We start from the raw sequence: 18,390 nt of genomic DNA, 5'->3' as shown, positions 1-18,390 counted from the left end.
AGGTGCCACAAGAAACAGGTGTGAGGAGGAAGCAGCAAGGCAACGGAGGGGAAAAATATGAGTGGGGTTAAAAGTGCAAGAGAAAAAAAAAGGGGGGAAGGAAGAGAGAGCAGGGGAGGTACAGGGAGAGACGATGGATTTAGCAGCTTTTGAGTATGCCAGAGCAGCAGGATCTTGGCAGCAGAATTTTGAAATGTGCTCTCTGACAAATCCTCTTTTGTGACGAATGCCAGACGCTTCCCATCATTTCCCAACCTTTCAGTTTATGGTCTGCTGGCACACTCAAGAAAGTTATTTTTCTATTGAAGGAAGACCAGGATGCGGAAAGGCCACGAACAAGGGGCTCCCCCTGGCACAGGACAGCCAGAGCCTGACCTTCCCCCACAGCCAGCAGGGAGCTTTGCTGGGAGCAGGGCTGCAGAGTCTGCCACTTGAGTACCAGATAGCAGCCGCCTGCTCTGAGAGGTATTTGAAGGAGCATTCTAAGAGCCTTCCAAACCCCATACGTGAAAAGGAACGTGATAAGCAGTGCAGATGGCTTTTTCAACTCCAGCTTCTTGTACGTGTATGCTGTGGCTGTGCTGTGGGTTCCCACCCTGCACTGCTGCACAACAGCTTCAGTTTCACAGCTCAAGAGGGACCTGCACCAAACACGAAGTGTGGTTGGGACTGGCCAACCATTCCCCACATGTGGACCACAGACTTGGAGTCCCAGGCCTGACCTCCAGCTCCAACCCTGCTCCCTGAGACTAATTTCTCTGCTTCCTGAGCACAGTCTGACTGTTGAGAAGAGGAGCAACAGTGCCTACTGATCTCCTGGGGTTTGGTGACCCCACAAGTCAGCTTGTGGAAGATGGACCAAGAGCACCAAGGAAAATGCAACATTTCTCATATCAGCTATATCCCCACACCTCTCTATCTGAGGACATGGTGACCAGACAAATGGGAACGTGAGCTGCTCCCAGAGCCACCCCTGCAGATTAGGCACTGGGATTAGAATTTAGAATTTAGAAGTTAGAATTTCCACTTTGAAGACAAGGAACGGGGTGCTGAGGAAGCAGCTCTCCATGGCTAGAGAAAATATGCAGTCTGAAGCTGCCCTAAATCCTCAGGTCGTATTTTACAGCTCTTGATGTGAAATATGAATATTTTGAAGACAAACCTTTTTGCTCCTTGAACCTACCACCTACAATGGGTGATGGCTCACATCCCATGTACATGTTTAAAGAGCTGCTTGGCCATACCCACAGCACACATTAGCAGTGCTTCCCCAACAGACCAGACAGAAGCAGAATGGCTCTGCTTTACCTGGGGATTTACTGCCAAGCAAAAGATGGGTATTCACAGTTGATACAACGCTTGAAGGATCCCAAGCCCTTCCTCGCAACAACAGACTGTTATTTCTAACACCCACACTTTCTTCCTGTTCACACAAAAGTCAGCTTAGCCATATTAGTTGTGGGTTTTTAGCATGTCTGAGTACAGCAGCGAAGTTTAAAGCTTGTTATCACAGCCTGGCATGCTGATACAGAGATACATTGAACCACAAGAAAAATAAAGTATCCAAATAACGATAAAGACCTGACAAATCTGCAAAAGCAAAAAAGCTGAGGTTGAAAAGCTGTCATTCCATTTCCTCAAAACACAAAATACACCTCGCACGACAGATCCCAACATCCATGAGAAGGAAAAGCAAAAGATTTATTTTTGCTTTACTGAAGTGAGGATGCTGTTAGGAGTCAGACCAGAGCCCAAACTCCTGCTCACAGCTGATGGTGCAAGACTGGAGAAACTCTCTGTAGACCTGACAAAGTTTTTCAGATATTCAACAAAAAGAAAGGCAATATAACGCATAAACCATGAAACGTGATTTTTACAGTAGGAAAAGGGAATATGTTTTAATGCTGAATCTGTACTTGAGGGAAGGGGAGAGCATCTTTTACCTACAGCTGTGGGTGCCATGATGCTACTCCAAGCCTAACAGCTCTGACAACTTGTCCCCTGTGTGGGAGACGACTTTGGGGACGATGAATTTCCTGGCACCATGCTTGACTTGTCTCCCATCTGTTTTGTGTGTGCAGAGCACACACAAAACACCTCTTTAGGTGGCTGGGTTGTACTCACTGTAGCACTGCTCTCTGAGTTAAAAGTAACTTGAAAAAAAAGAAAAACCAAAGAAAAGAAAAGAAAGTACTGTGGAGAGACAAAGTGGACAAAACACAACAACCCACTTGCTGGCCCTCAGGAACCTGTATGAACATCATGCATATGAAACAAAAAATTACTGTTCCTTACTGAACTGCCAAAATTATGTGTGAATATTAACAGTTACACTGCTATATAGAAGCAGTAAATCCCATGAGATCGTATTATTAAATTACTGGAAACATCTTTTTTTTTCCTCTTCATCTAATCCTTTTTGCCCATTTCACCCACAGTGCTTCCACCTAATTAATCTGCTACATAATAAGCATTCTATACGAATTCCTTGAGAGCCCTTACAGCACTGCTTTAAAATAGGGAATTGTAAAAAAACCCATTAAAATTACATCATTGCAGAGACTATACACACTAGACTGCCATGAACTGGATGAATGTAAAGCAGCACCAGTGGAAAAAAGCCTCTTGCTGTTAAAAGTCTATCCAAAAAACAGAGTCTTAAGAATTATTTTTTTTGTAATTACACTTGGTTTACATGGTGAATTTCCACTTTTTATTGAAAAATAAAACACCAGGAGAAAACAATGTTTTCGTCTCAGAATTGCTGCCTCAGTGCTCTGGGAGATGGAGTTCAGCAGATCCCTGCCTGGCTCCCCTCTGCCTGTGGCCTTCCCTCAGCTCCCATTCCTCGTGGCACACCAGGGGCATATAACCCCAAAACCAAACTGCAGGAAAGCAAGATTTGCATGCTTTTAGAGAAAAATCACTGCAATCTTCAACCAGCTTTCTTTGAAGAGGGTATAAAATTCAGTTAAGCAGAGAGCTCTTTGGGAAAGTGGATATTTGATACCTGTAAGTAGGGGAATCATCACGATTGCATGAAATAGATATCAAATATGACTTTCCCTAAACTTGCTCATTTACTACCTTGGTTCATCAGACAATCCCAAATAAAGTGAAATAAATAATAAACCCCCTCAACAAACAGGCTTTAAGTTAGTAGATCTCGGTTATCTTGCCTCAAATTAACCGTTTATTGAAAAAGAGGGAGCTGAGGAAAGCACTCAGCTGGGTTTGACTGAGACAGAGTTAATGGTTCAGAGAGTGCCTTGCAAGGTATTTAAAGAAAAAAATGTTCAGAGTGGAAGCTGAAAGGCAGAACACACAATGACTCACTTGGCAAACAAGGCTGAGGAGCACAAGGGGCACAACGGCAGCGCCAGTGCCCAGCACTGATTTACAGCCAGGCAGACACAGCCCATGGGGAGCTGGGGTCCTGCTGGGAAAAGATTCTGAGGTTATCAGTGCATGGGCACTTAAAAAGTACACTTGGCATGGAAAACAAAATAAAAAATTGAACTACAGTGCTGCCTATGACAGGCACCAGATGGATGCCCTGAGAGTGAATCCTCTGGTGACCCACCATCTCTTTTGTACCTACTGATACAGGTGTAAGGAAATCTCTGGGGGATGAAAGAGGCACCCAGATTGGGCTCCCATCTTTGGCTGCTGCATGAGACCAACATGGATGTCCCCTTGTAACTCATCCCCAATCCCAATGGCCCTGGAAAGGATCTTCCAGTGAATAGTTCACAACAGGTCTCCTTCCCCAACAGGAAGGAGCAGCCTAAAGGAGCAGGAGGATTTGTGCTGGGGACACAACAGCCACACCGTGCCCATTCCAGGGCTGTCCTCAGGCAAGCTCCAGCCTGGCTCCACAGCCTGAGCTCCTGTTAGTGGCTGCATCCATGAGATGGGCTCCACTCCTGCCACACAGACCCGCCTTGAGCCCTGAGACTTCTCCAGGATGCCAACCTGAGAGAGGAGAGTAGGAATGACCAGGAGATTTAGTCCAAACTTGTCTTCCTGCTCCAGCTCCAGTCCTGGACATGGCCACACCTGGAGTTTTGGTCACATGAACCTGGTGAGATTTCCAAAAACAGGCTGGACAAGCTGCCTCCAACAAATCTCAGGTGTGTCCTGTCCTGAAGGTACCTTAATCTTGGAGTTAGCAGTAGAGTGAGCAGGTGCTTTGCTATCGGACAATTATTAACTTCTTTCCAACAGCTATTTTCTAGCATTGCCCACATTATCATTTCCACATTCTTTTCTACCAAGAGATTTTCCAGTTTGTCTAGCAGAACAGCAAACTTCCCAAGAAAACACTACCCAAAAATCTAACAGTGAGCACTCACTCTTAGTTAGGAGAAAACTGTTAATATGGGCTTTCTGCACCTAGACCAAGAACTTCATTTTTCCTCAGCAGAATTTTTAAATTCAGGGGTTTCTGAACCAATTACTCCACAGCCTCAGTTGCAGGGCTATCTCTCACACCAACCTCTTCCTTTTACAAACTGCCTTTATCACCCACATAACGATAAACCCCGGTGCCTCACACATGTCAGCTATCAGGAATTCATTATTTTGTCTGTGTTATGTTATACCAGTCGGGAGTTATCTTTGCAGCCCACAGGCCAGAACCAAAATCAAATGCGTCAGCTATTTAAAGAAAATAGAAGCCCTCCTCCAGCAACTTAATTAACTTTCAGGGAGCATGGCTGGGTTTCAGTCCTGGAAATGGTATTGGGGAAAATACAGTCCAGGATTATCAGTCAGGCAATAAACTTTTTTTTTTTTTTTAAAGTTACTTTCCTTATATAGTCCCTGTAGCTAATCTGATTTTAATAAATGTTTTTCCAACGTTAAAAGGACAGCATTTAGGACTTCTCAGTTATAAACTTTTTCATCAAGCTACAAAGGAAAATAACACTCTATACTATTGTACAGCATTTCTGAGAGTAGATGCTTAGTCTGTAAATTAAATACAAGGAAATCATTTACTTCCTAAGGAGGCAAGACTTTATATGTTGCAAATTTACACGATGAATAATTACCAGATTGCCAAGACATTAATTTTTTTTTAAACTTAAATAAAATTCCTATCATGAACAGAATATGGACTTTTTTCCCCCAAAACTGAGCCATGCCAGAAGCTGTAACTTGAATCACATTCTCTTTTTTAAACCCTTGCATAGAGTTTAAAAGCCAAGATTTTGCAAAACCAGGCTTGCAGATTTTTGTTTCATTTGTCAACGGGAGAGTGGAGGAGTGCAATTAACTCAGAGTTTCAAAACTCCAATCAATGACTAATACTTGCTCAGGGTTCTTATTGCAGGAGCTGGACAAAAAGTGCTGGGAACTCAGCTGAGAAGCAGTCAACTGGAAGCCATCAGCCATGAAAACCAAACACCAGCAAGTATTACATCCTTCCTCTTGAGAGAAGTGTGCCCAGCACTGCACAGGAAAGCAGAGAGGCAGGAATCTGGAGCATCCCAGCCTTGCTGGGAACAGCAGAGCTGCAGGACCCTGTGGAGGAACCATCCTGCCCCTGGCAGCCCTGACACTGTCCCATGTAAGGGGGAGAGGAATGGCTCACTAATCTCTTCATCACACACAGCAGGGAATTATCTTGGCTGGGATCACCAGTTGGGTAAACAGGAAAAGGAAATGGGCACATGGTGAGCTACACCAACTATGGTCCACTGCCACCTTTATTCCTCATTCCTCCTGCATCCCGAAGCCAGTCTGAACTGCCTCTGAGAATCCAGTTGCCCAAAGGAGCCACAAGTGCATGGACATGCTGTGGGTACAATTTTGAAGCATGTATTTAAGTTTTATCAAGGTGTCCTAAAAACCAGAGTCCTCTCAAAGTGGGACTGGGGTTGCTTGTCTTACATAAAGCCTCTCTCCAAACAATAATGCACAAACTAAATGGTTCTTTAAGGTCCCTTCCAACCCAATCCATTTTATGATTCTATGAAACCCTTGTCCTGTGACAGCCCAACTTGGGACCTCAGGGTCCTACTGCAAACTACCTGCAAGGGCCAAACCCCAAAGACCCTGATACTTCCATGCTATCAGTGGTACCAGACTGCAAAGCCCCTCAAGTGATCTTTCTGGTGTAGAAATTGAAAGTTTTTACTTTCTCCAAGCGCCCACGTGTCAGAGTTGCTCACTGAAAATAAACAGATTTCCAAGGAATGCGCTCACCCACTCAGCTCAGGCCAAGGGAGGGTTGTTTCTTGGGAAGTTGCTGCTCCCTGCCATCAAGGTGTTATCTGAGAATTTGAGTAGTGGATTGGGAAAGGGGTTCCTGCAGAACCACAGGAGTGTGAAGCATTTGGGCCCTAGTACTGAGCTGCCAGTCAGTGGTAATGCCACATAGTGACCTCACCATGGAAAAGCTCCCTGTGAGATGTGTCAAAAATCAGCCAAGCACAGATCCCCAGCATTGCCTGGACTGCTCCAACCCTCACTTCCAGAAAGCTAACCTCTAGGACTTCAGGCAATTCCTGCATTTACCCACATTCATCCAGCACTAATCCAATACAAAAAAAATTAACCTGCGCGTTCTCACGTAAGCAAAAATGGTGCAAGAGCCACATTCCAGAAGGTGATTCAAAGCAGAATGGACAAATGACAGTGAACAGAGAACACACCAAACCCAAGGAACTGCAAAGGGAGGCAAATCATGCTGCACAGGAGCACCACCACAAGGACACAGTGCTTGAACTACAGCAAGTTGGGCAGCGGAGGCCAATCCTTTGGTATCATCGTGAAGATATGCTGGTAATTAAGCTAGTGCTTTATCAGCACTGGCCCAAAGGACCACTTGTGATATGTGGCATGGAATTCCTTCACTTCTGGCGTGCTCACTGGGCCTGGGACAGCTGGCCATGCTCATTTGCTACAGGGGCATAACATATGCTCCGTTTAACAGAGGAAACAATTGCTGCAGCTATTTTCATGCAACTCCTAGGGGAAGAGCTGTACTTGGGAATCACTCTTGTAGCCGAGTGTTCTTCCCTCCAATTTTCCTAAAATACTTCTGAAGGCAACCACAGGCAATCCACTCCTTGCAATGTGTCCAGGGAAGCACAGAAAACCACCTCAGACACAGTTCTTGGGCACGTGAAGCCCCACGTACAAACCTATTTATGGCAAATGATAACGAGTCGGTGTTAAGTTTAAACCACGTCAGGGAGGTTTTCACTGCAAAGGTAGTTTTTAACCTTAATCCCTTTTCCTGATTATCAAGAGCACGTGCCACCAGTTGCTACAGCTTAACAAATTAGTTGTTGAGTCAGTAGTGGTTTTCTGGTTATCTGTGCATCTGTGCCTAAACTGAGCTAAGCTTAGGGTGTCTTTGGGTGTCCCCTGTGAGATCAGGCAGGATAAGGGGTTTTTCTAGAGAAAAATGCAGCACACTGAAGGCACAAGCAATACAGTGTGGGTCCACAGCATGCACAGGAATAGAAATGGTCTGCACCGCCAGCCCACCCAACCGATCCAAGTCCCAAGGACGTCTTTTCCTCCCTGTAGGTGTGACAGCACGCCAACAAAAAGGAGGAGGAGGTTTGATGGACTTCACAGACTGCGTCCTTCAACAGAGAAGGGGTCTTGGGCAGCAGCACTGGCACTTAATTGACAGCTGCACACTGAGGGGAAAGCAGAGTATGTCACTCTGGCAGTCAGACGTGACTTGCTCCCTGCATTTGAGCAGACAGCTCTTTACTGAGCGTCTTCATGGCTCTCTGAAGCTGTTGTAGCTAAAGTGTGAAACACACCTCTCTTTCCATATGGAAACTCAGCAAGTAGTAAAATATTAACGTGACCAAAGCCAACCTTCTGATCTCTATTTGCTTAGTGAGCTGTTTCTAATGGAAGGTCGTTCCCCCAGGCTCCAACAGGTCCAACTGTGACCCCACTTCCCCCCCCCAGCCCCTTATCACAATCAGTGCAGGGTAAGAAGCACCTCCACAGGGAAGCCCAGTCTGATGATGCAGCTTCAGACAGCTCAAGCCCAGCACATGAGGCACAACACAACTGTTGGGTCAAGTGTGGGGAGGTGGAGCTCTGGGGCAGCTGCAGGAGAACACGGCTCATTGATCCCAGTGCGGGCAGCTGACAGGCCCCTCGTCCCTGCAAGGCCTGTGGGCAAGGTCACCCAGATGGACCCAAACCACAGTTCTGCAGAAGTACAGGTAAAAGTTTGCTTTCCGAAGTTTTGCAAAGCACAGGCTTTCTGGCAGGGAACTGTGGGAGCTTCCCCTTTCTTCCACTTCAGCACTCACATTTGGGAGGGGAGCAAAGTGTGATGGCCTGAAACACTGTTTTGACTCAGAGCTTGCTCACAAAAGGCATTACTCACCCTGCAGACTCAGATTTTATCCAGCCCAGCAGCACATTTCACTTTCTTCAGGCACTGCTCACAGCTGGACTTTACCCCCATTTGTGATTGTTTGCAATACAATGCCAACACAGAAAAACACATCCATCAAGCACACTAGTATTAGAAAGGAAAATGTTATTACCTGGAATAGTCCCCTTTAGCTTCCTACAATTGAAAAACAGTGACAGAATTAAAACATGATCTCTTCAAAAGCCCTCGATTTTCCCAGCATTGTTCACTTCCCCACTCCCACAGCTCTGCAGCCAGATCGTGACCCCCCGTCAGACTCCCTGCAAAACACGGAGCCTGCCTGCATGTGTTCAAGAGCTGAACTTGGCCCCTTTTAAGCTTCCAGCTGTAGATAATCCACCTACAGCATAAATAAAACTGCTTCCAAAACGGGGATGAATTTCACATTGCAAATCAAATGTCGCTTTTACTGCACAAAAAGCGAAATACAATTCTCTCCCCTGGCCGACCACATCCAGCCAAAGGTCGGCTGTGCAGGCAGGTCAGCAGTTGGGAGGAATTGTGCTCACTCGAGATGAAAACAACCGTTCAGGCAGATCAAGCCGCTGCAGCTTTGCTGTGGCACTTTGTCAATGAGAATGCAACGGGGGAAAATACCCCCAATATTTTGAAGGCAGAATTTTATTCCACAGAAAGCAGCACATAATCAGAGTTTAAGTCTGAGTACAACGAAACTTGATTAACGAGAGGGAAAACTGACACTGTATATTTCAACATAACAGAAGTATCAAAACCATATGCTCTGAAAGGAAGATTCACAGGCATAATGTAGCAGATTTAGCTACAGCAATTACTCTTTTCTTCCCGGATCTCTGGAATTTATTTAAATTAGAATAAGTGATAAATTGAATGGAAACCTGCCCAAATAAACGAGTTCCCTTGCTGAGTTCTTCCTCTTTCAATGTAAAATTCCTCAGATAAATATTTCCCTCACTTGCCTACGAGAAAAAAAAACAACTCCCAAGTATTCCAGCTTTCCCCCCACGGCCGCAGAGGCCATAAACAACCCTGCGGGGTCTCGTCCGTATGGAGAGGAGAGGGAAAACACAAGGCAGGAGGAATGCGCTGATCCAAAGGCAGCCCGAGGGAGCGGTCCCGGGGCAGAGACACTCACCTGCAGCACCAGGGCGGCCAACTTGAAGACGGTCTCGCTCTCCACTTCGATCTGCCCCTGTGCAGAGAGAGCAGAGCGTGAGCCGGGAGCGCCCGCACCGCCCCGGGGAGGGAGCAGGGGAGGAGGGGGCACCGCGGAGGCGGTGCCGGCTCTCGGTGCCAGACCGGCCCCGGCACGGCCGCTCCCTCCCCGTGTCCCCTCCGCTGCCACCGCGACACAGCCCGTCCTCCCCAGCCCTGCCCCCGGCGCGTTTGCTTTACACATCTTGCCCTCACTGCATTTCGCCGGATGCTGCTCCGTGTTGCTGCATCCGACCTCAGCAGGGACCCGGTCCCGCACACTGCCAACCCTGCCACGCAGCAACGAAGGTATTTTAAGGGCTCGAAGTATACACACCTGCCTCAGGGCAAGGTCCACAGTTCAGGAAATCACAGAATGGTTTTGGAAGGGACCTTAAAAGCTCGTCTTGTTCCAATCCCCCTGATACAGGCAGAGACACCTTCCACTAGACCAGGTTGCTCAAAGCCCCACCCAAACTGACCTCAGACATGTCCAGGGATGGGACATGGCAAATAAATGGTTGGATGGCACCCAGAAGCACACATCAGCTTGACAGGTATCAGTGTTTCACAAGTTCTAAACCCCTCACTTGGTCTAGAAGAAAAGGCACTTCCCAGCTCAATGCTCTCCAAATTGTGGCAGTTGGGCTTGGGTGTAGCACAGCTATCCAGTGTGACAGCCATGTGCCAGCCAGGAGAACACCAAAAAACTGCATCCATTTCTTGGTAAAGAGTTTTATTGCTTGTAGTTTTAGGACAATTAATTTTTTTGTTGTGATGGTGGTACACAGCCCTCCGATGCTGACTAAGCATAACTAAGCTTCCTTTGCCCCACTCAATCTGGATCTGACAGCCTTCAGTTCTTCCAAGCCCACTGGAGTTGTAAAGCAATGTTCCAGCGTGGACCCTCATGCTGGAAATCTCCTGTGCCTTGACCCTGCTCCAACACCAGTCCTGCCCTGACAGCACCATGCACTCAATACTACCAGAAGTGCCAAAACATCAAAACTACACAAGGACCCTTTTTTTTTTTAACTGCTTGCAAGCTTAAGTGCAAGCTTTCAAACTTAGTTTCTTCCCAGCAAAAACCTGGGTGTTGGTTCTATTCTGGGATCAGCAATAACACTGGAAGGCTAAAGGAGATGCACTGACAGTTGGACTTGGGTTGTCAAAGCCACCCTTTACACTCCTACATCCTGCAAATGGTGCGTGAAGAACAAAACTGACCCCACAAACACAGATTTTTCTTATTGACCTTCTGCAAGTGAAGATAGTGTCATGATGCCTGTCTCCTGCCACTGAGATCCCAACACATCCTTTGTCCCCAGGATCTGTTTGCTGTATGAGGAGACAAAGCAGACTGAAAGCTGAAATAATGCCAAAACCAGGGTAGCAGGAAGATCTACAGAATTACATACAGATACACAAAATGACATCTCAAAATATATTAGGGCACATCTGGAGCTGAGCTAATTTACCACAGCTGCAGGTCTGGCCCACAGAGACTAAATTCAAGAGTGAACAAACAAATAATTCAATTTTCATGGAAAGGAAGTTTTTTTGCCAGCTTTGTCAATAAAACATTCCAGCAGCAGTGCTCCCCCAGGCTTCTCCAACAGGCAGACCAAGAGCAATTTCCCCTTCCCAACAGGTGTGGCAACAGCTATGCAGGAGTAGCCTCCAAAGCATTCCCAGACATATTGTATTAGAAGAGAAGGAGGGGCACATCACAAGTTAAGAGAAAAAGGAATAGCTTGAAGTTCATCCTTCCTTCAGATCTCTTTCATGTTGATGCTTAAGAAAAGAGGCAAGATCTCTTCACGTAGGTGCAATTTTAAGGCACTTTGCTACTTCCAGGTCTGTATCAGGTTAGTCTTTGTCATGCACATCTGAGCTGGCTTTTTTAAAGCTTCTCCTCAAACAGCCTCTGAAGCCAACTATGGTGGGGGGAGGATTACAGGAGATCAGGTCATCCAGGCACCGTGTGCTCCTGCACCAGCAGGCAGGGAACTCAGACATGAGAAAATGCCATCACAGGGAACCTCAGCTCAGCAGGAAAGATGGGATCTGGCTCAGTAAAGCTGTCTGTGGAACCACAAAATCAAGGAAAACAGGGACAGAAGGGACCTTAAAAGCTGATGGAGACCATCTCCCTGCCCCAAGGCAGAATCAGCTACATGTGGCTCATCACATTCTAAGCCTACAGGAAACTCAAGGGGATTTAACTCTCCAAAGCCCTCTCCGATTTGTTGCTGGCTCCCAGATAAACTTGGTGGCACTCGACGAGCTGCTGCAGCAGTAAGTCCCTGCTGACCCACAGCAATAGCTCCTGCTGGCCTTACTGGGGTGTTTGGGACTTAATAACCAAGCACCTCCTTACTTTTCATCTTCAAAGCACCTCACAGCCATTATCTAATTAGCAATAGTAATTACGAGGCTGCTCTTTACTCGTTCCTAGATACCAGGGTTAAGAAACTCTGGTCACTTTACTGGCTGCTATGGCATTGCTAGAAGTGTTACAGTGATCCCACAAACCACTTCATACAGGGTTTTAGGAGACCAAAGGGGGGCTGAAGAGGGACTGACTTTTCCAGGTGGTGAAGTTTCAGTCTTTGCTTTCAGAGTGAGGGATGTGTTGTGCCAAAGCAGTTTTGAAGGCATTTGCTTAGAAGCTGTAGAGGAGTGAACAGGTAAGTGGGTCCTCCCTAACATGACCTCTTTCAAGGATGCTGCAGGTGTCTTGACCAAGCAAAGGAGACAAACGGGATGCCCCAGGTGCAGGGCTGCCACCATGTCTCTCCAGCTGTTGCAAACCTCAGAACAGGGTGGACCAGCTCTAATTGTTATCCTCTATCGCCATATGATAATAGTGGCTGGAGACTGGGGCCACTCTTGAGTAAGGCTCAGTACCAAAAAAAAACCCCAAAGAGCAATAAGGAGAACACCCACCCTTTGAAGAGGCTAAAAATCACAGAAGAAAGGATGCAGGGAGACGAAGGGATTGCCCTGAAGTCCCACAGTAGCTAAGTAGCAGAGCAAGGATTTGAAGCAAAGGATCCAAAGCCCAGCTCAGCCTTTATCTGACAGACTAATGCTTTACAAGTGACAGTCTCTTGGACAATTCCCTCTGAGCCTGGAATTATTTTTCATCATAATATAACGTTATTTGCCATCTGGCTCCCCAATTGGCCATTGCTCTAATGTAATCCAGCCCTGCCCTGGGCTCTCACGGAGTTTGGACAGCCCTTGGCTTGACACAAATCCATGCAGCTATACATGTCACTCTGGAGTGCAGGACCATGACTCTTCCCACTCAGGCAATATTTTGATTTTATAATCATCCTCCAGCCTGGAGGCTGGCAGATGGGGGTTTCTGTTTTAGTATCGCTTTATCAGCAAGGTCAGATTTCAAAAATAGATGAGGAAAATGGCTGTAAGAAGATTCATTTGCAATCCCTGCAATCATCAGGGTAATTCAAGCAGAGACTTCAGTGAGCAAGTGGGGGGCCCTGAGAGCCAGGGCAGTGAGTGCTCCCATGACTGTGTGTCAAGAGTGAAGATGGAAGGTTTTCCTAGATTTATCCCAAGTGGGAACAAGGTCACTAGCATGAGGTTAAGTAGATGCATGTAATTCAGATAATGGAATCTGAGTCTTTCTCCATTTGAGATGTAAATAAGTTTAAACAGACTAGCGGGTGCAGCTCCAGGGAGGGGATGAAACTGATATTTTTCAATTAGAGTTTGCACAGGGACCAATCATTTTAACCAGAGAGACAGATTCAGCCCCCTGTGTAGCTCCTCCAAAAAGCCACTGGCTTATCTAAACACTGCATTTGGTCCAGCAGATTCAGGTGGTGGCTTTTGTCATGCTGACAAACAGCAGACTAATAAAAGGTTGTAGCAGGTGTCCAAACTGGGTGGCAATTACTGTAGAGCAGGAGTAGGTCACTATCTCAGCAGCTGGTAAAGACCAACTCACCCTTCAGGGCCCACAGGCAGAATTTAGTCCCCAGTTCAGAGAGGAGCTCAAGTCTTTTGCTGCACAGACACAGACTTAGAATGTGATAAAAATCACAAGCTTGGTCATGAATAGAGCAGTGAACCCTCATTACACACAGCAACAACACTAGAATTTACTGCCATAGAGATACAAGTCTGAAATCCTGATGAAAACTCAGATCAAGAGTGACGATAGTCAGATGAGCATTAACTGTGCTAAGCAAATCTTTAGGCTTTAAACTCAGATTAAAGCAGATTTAAAAAAATAAGCAACACACAGGAACTGTCAACTTTAACTCTTTACAGCCAGAGCAAGAAGTGAAAGTGGATGTGGTTTATTCAGACCACACATAACCTCCACAGGTTAAAAGAGTGACAACAAAAACATTTCACAGGAAGATGTGAGAACTGAGATACCAACACACCTGTTCCCTCAAACCAATCCCTTTAAAAATTTCTATTAACCAAAGACACCCCCAAATATGCACGTACTATGATTGAATAGCCTCGAGACAGCCACAATATTGAATACAATTACCTGTGATTACTGGGAGGTGATTTAAAAAAAAGCTGAAAGAAGGGTGCAATTAGAGGGAAAAGAAAGGACCCAAATGTCTGCAACGAGGTGTTCAAATGGAGGGAGGCAATTAGCTGGGTGTGGACCCAGCACAAGTGAACAAAGCCATGCCAGCACCGCGTGCCCTTACCCAGCACGGTGGCGACCTCCCAGCAGGCATCCAGTATCCCTGTGTGTGCTGGCAGCCGGAGGATGGGAGGGCAGGTCCCAGCAGTGCAGGAAGCTTAGCAGCTGTTCGGTGCTTAAGGTTTTTTTTGACAGGCTGGAGCGGGGAGTGGGTGTTGGCCACAACCTGTTACACGGCACAAGTCGAGCAGCTCAGGAGGAACTAGGTCAGGCAGATCCAACAACTCGCCCTGTCAGAGTGGCTGTGCCGGGTAATTACCGTACAGAGACAAACACTGGCTGCACATGGATAACCTCCAACCTTAAACTGCCTGTCCTAATTACTGGCATTCACACCTACGTCTCAGTCCTGGTGGTGTCACCTGCTGTTCACAACCCATTCCCTCCTCCAAGCTTTGCTGAGCATCTTAACTGGGACTCATTTCCCAAGAGCAGAAACACCGGGCTGAGAAAAAGCACAGCAAAGAAAGTGTCTGCCTCCAAACCCATAGGGAAGTAAAGCAAAGCACTAAACCAGCAGGAGATGTGGAATATAAGCTGTTACAGGAGCAAATTGAAGCCTGAAGGGCACTTCAGATTTCCACTCATGCTGCATTTCCCCTATGGACACTGCAGCCTGGGTGACTCAGGAGGCTTCACAACTGCTTCACAGCATTTAGATGGTCCATGATGTCTGAATTTCATCCATGGAATCCCACAGCCCTTCCTACTCAAAACAAATGAGTGCAGCCTGAGACCGAATGCAGCTCAGCTCATGTGCAGTGACCGACACAGCTCCTTCCTGGCAGGACTTGCTGCTTCCCAACTCAGAGGCTTGGGCCAACCCCCTCCCCCTCAAAAAAAAAAAATAGCTGTTAGTGCCTCATGGTGAGGAGCAGCTTCAGGTTTCTCTGTTACACCCTTTATTTTGCTGTCTCTGCCAGCCATCTCATCCATCTCCCTTTGCCTTTTGTGCCTCAGCCAACACTTAGGTGAAACTCCAGAGACAGCAGCAGCTACTTCAAGAGTCGTCTGCACAGTTCAGTGCAACAGGAACACATTTACTGCCACTTTTTTTCATTAATGTAAGAGTAAAAGCAGAGAATGGGGAAAGACATAAAGACTTCCCTGTTTGCCAGCCAGGGGATATAGCAAGTGTCATTAGACTTAACATTTAATCAGTCTTTTGCTTTCCTACTCCAACACACACCAAAACAGAACTGGCTGAGCTGTCACAGCATCTTTAGTCTGTGGCCAAGAGATCAAAGGTGCAGAACTTTCCATGGCAATTAACCCAGTAGTTAGACCCAGGAGGAGGTGACTACATAAGAGACGTGAGGTATGAAACCTTGGCTGCAAACCAACTGAATCTTCATATGCAATGGGCCAGCTGGGACACAACATACACCTCCCTCAACAAGAGCCTCACAGGTCCCTGGGACGCCATCACCCTTTACAGCAGGCGGCCTTGGACCAACCTCAGCCCCTCTCAGAGGAGTCCCTTCACTGTACCCACACCACAGCCAAGTCCCTCCCTGAGCCACCAGCACAGCCCCATGTGAGGTCTCTTGGGGTAATGAGTGGGGAGTTCCATGGAGATCTGCCAGTTCACATCAGCATGGGGTCCTGCCTCCTCCTCCTGTCACGTTCTGTACACAGGCACACCACGCTCCATCTTTCTCATCTGCTGACAAGCTGCTGGGGAGGTTGGGCCAAGGAGGTGGCTGCCATGCCAGCATCCATGGGAGATGACAGCCCTGAAGGAGCAGAAGCCAACTGGTCCTGCTGAACCTCATCCTGGGCTTTACATGTGCCGAACAGCAAATTCAGGCAATGGACAGCACCTATTTAATAGCCTTGGCTAGGATCAGACTACACCATGTTACAGGGCTGAATGGGAACGTTCCCCTCTCCCATGAGATGGGGGAGAATTAGGAAATATCTGTTATAAAGCTTTCGAGAGCTCTCTGATATATGACCACGTCGCTCCCCACAAACTGGAAACCAGCCAGACTTTATGCTCACACCATGGGTCTGTTTCAACAGCTCTTCTTGGTAAGCACTGGTCTTCAGGCTGCCAAGTGCTCACAAGCATTGCTGTTCATGGAGCTATCACATTTACAGACTCCTCCAAAAACTTCCAAACTTCCATTTCCTTTAACATTTCTCTTTTTTTTTTTCCCCAAAGCCATTCTTACAAGTCCTTGAAACAAATGGGAAATTAAATAAACCCCCCAACACCCAGATATACAGAGGAAAAGGGGAACATAGCCAACTTGACCAAGATCTTGGTTTACAGAACATATTTTAAGGACTGGCAAAGAGTCAACTGTATGGCTGCAGAGCTATAAGGAGGTTAGCTCTAATGCATAATAAACTTGACAGTGCTTCGCTGGCCAAGTAGGGTGTTATTTTTCCAAACTTGGCTGTTTCAAAAGAAGAAAAGGCTAATTTATCTTTCCAAATTTATCAACATGTGCGTGACCAGTTCTGACCCACCTCCTTTAAAGTATCCCAGCTATGGTCACGGGCTGTGCAATAACACACTGAACACGTTACAAAGCTCCCTGTGCAAACACATCCATTCTGAGATACCCATTTCACATGGAACCAAGCGCCAGGCTTTCACTCCTTTAAATTCCAGATTTCAGATAGCTATAAATCTTAACCCAGCTTCTTAGAGTCAGTGACAGAGGAGAAAGCTTTTCAGTTGAAGTTGTCACCACTGAAGGTTTTTGGGCAGTGGTTTTCAAAGCCTTGGAAAAGAGAGGCGTGTAAGAAAACAGAGCCCAGACGTACACAAAGCTTGCTTCTAGCCTTTCCCTTCTCCCAAAATACACCTGACAAATGAGTTTTTAACTAAGTCACTGGGAGGCCCTTCCACAGACCTGGAGATCTAATTTTCACCAGCTCCCACCTCCTGCTCGGTGGCCCAGGCTTTTCCTGGCACTCCTGAGCACGGATGCTGGAGAGCAGGAGCAGGCAGCTGGCTGGACCACACAGGACAGAGAGCCTGGGGGACTGCAGCACCAGACCAGGGGAAAAAAAAATGGGCAGCTCAATATAAAAGAAGGCAGGGCAAGAGCTGTGGCAGCATTTGCTGTGTTGGCTGCAGGCCAAGTCTGTGCACGCACCAGTGGTGAGGAGGCACCGGGTGCTCTGCAAGTGCAACAGCAAGTGCTGCGTTCAGTTCACACAGAAGGAGACTTCACAAAAGTAAAAATGAGGTCTCAGCCCTCTTGTGCCTTCAGCACAGGGGTCTCCCCCGGCTCCCCATCTGCTTGCAGGCAGAGGAGACCACACGGAGAACAGCACAGGTCACAGTGGATGCACAAACCTGGCACGTGCCAGCAAAGGTCCCAGAGGCACAAAGGAGCTTTGACTGTATGAAAGAGCATGGAGGTGGGGGAGTGGGTGGGGAGTAGAAAGAAATACATTTTTGGCAGCTGAGATTTTATTGTCTATCTTGTCCCTTCCTTGCCAAAATGTCTACAGATATTGCAAAATGCACAAGTCCTAGATTCCTTCAAGTCCTGGCAGAGTAAAGCAGTACCTGATTCGCAGAAAGGAGCAGAGAGATTTGCAAGAAGGAATGTGGGGTTGAAAGGTGAGGAAGTGTGGCTGTGCACTGTGGCTTTCACCCTTGTCAGAACTGTCATGCAGATTTTTATTCATATTTTGTAATATATTATATAATTGATAATACTGTTAATATGGTATACTATTTATTCTAAATTTGTATTCATCTGGGAGCAAAACCTCTCTGGAGTCATCTGGGGCAAGATGGCCAGCACACACTGCCCAGCAGCTCCAGCCTAACCCCAGAGATGCCCAACTTCCAGTAGGGAGATGCCATTCTCTTTGACTAGATACAGCCACTTACAGGATTTCACACCTTGTAAGCCACGGATAAATCCCCTCCACAGGGGAGACTAGCATGGAGCTTCACCAACATGCTGGCTGTGCTCCCCCAAGCCTTCATCTGGCTCTCCTGGTGTGTCCTGTGTGCCAGCAGGAGCACTGACATGATGCCCATGTCACATGCAGGGCATCATCACCATGCCCCCCTCTGCTCAGAAAAACATCATTGTCCTTTAAAGCACAGAAGCCATGG

General features: G+C 46.9%; 1 protein-coding gene across 2 annotated transcripts in view; it reads right to left on the bottom strand.

The window, feature by feature from the left end:
• FRMD4B (FERM domain containing 4B) overlaps positions 1–18,390 on the bottom strand; it is an 82,776-nt gene that overhangs the window by 32,691 nt on the left and 31,695 nt on the right. The window contains exons 6-7 of one of the 2 annotated variants that reach the window (XM_064667210.1): positions 9,537–9,593; positions 8,535–8,557 (exon numbers count right to left, since the gene is read on the bottom strand). In XM_064667210.1, coding sequence (XP_064523280.1) covers positions 8,535–8,557; positions 9,537–9,593 — 80 coding nt within the window. The remainder of the gene's footprint in view (positions 1–8,534; positions 8,558–9,536; positions 9,594–18,390) is intronic. The other variant, XM_064667211.1, reaches the window with a different exon arrangement.

Source organism: Pseudopipra pipra, chromosome 11 (genome assembly GCF_036250125.1).
Source record: "Pseudopipra pipra isolate bDixPip1 chromosome 11, bDixPip1.hap1, whole genome shotgun sequence".
In the NCBI taxonomy this organism is placed as follows: domain Eukaryota; kingdom Metazoa; phylum Chordata; class Aves; order Passeriformes; family Pipridae; genus Pseudopipra; species Pseudopipra pipra.
Note: the sequence above shows the minus strand (reverse complement) of the source record. Positions and strands in the feature narration are given on the sequence as shown.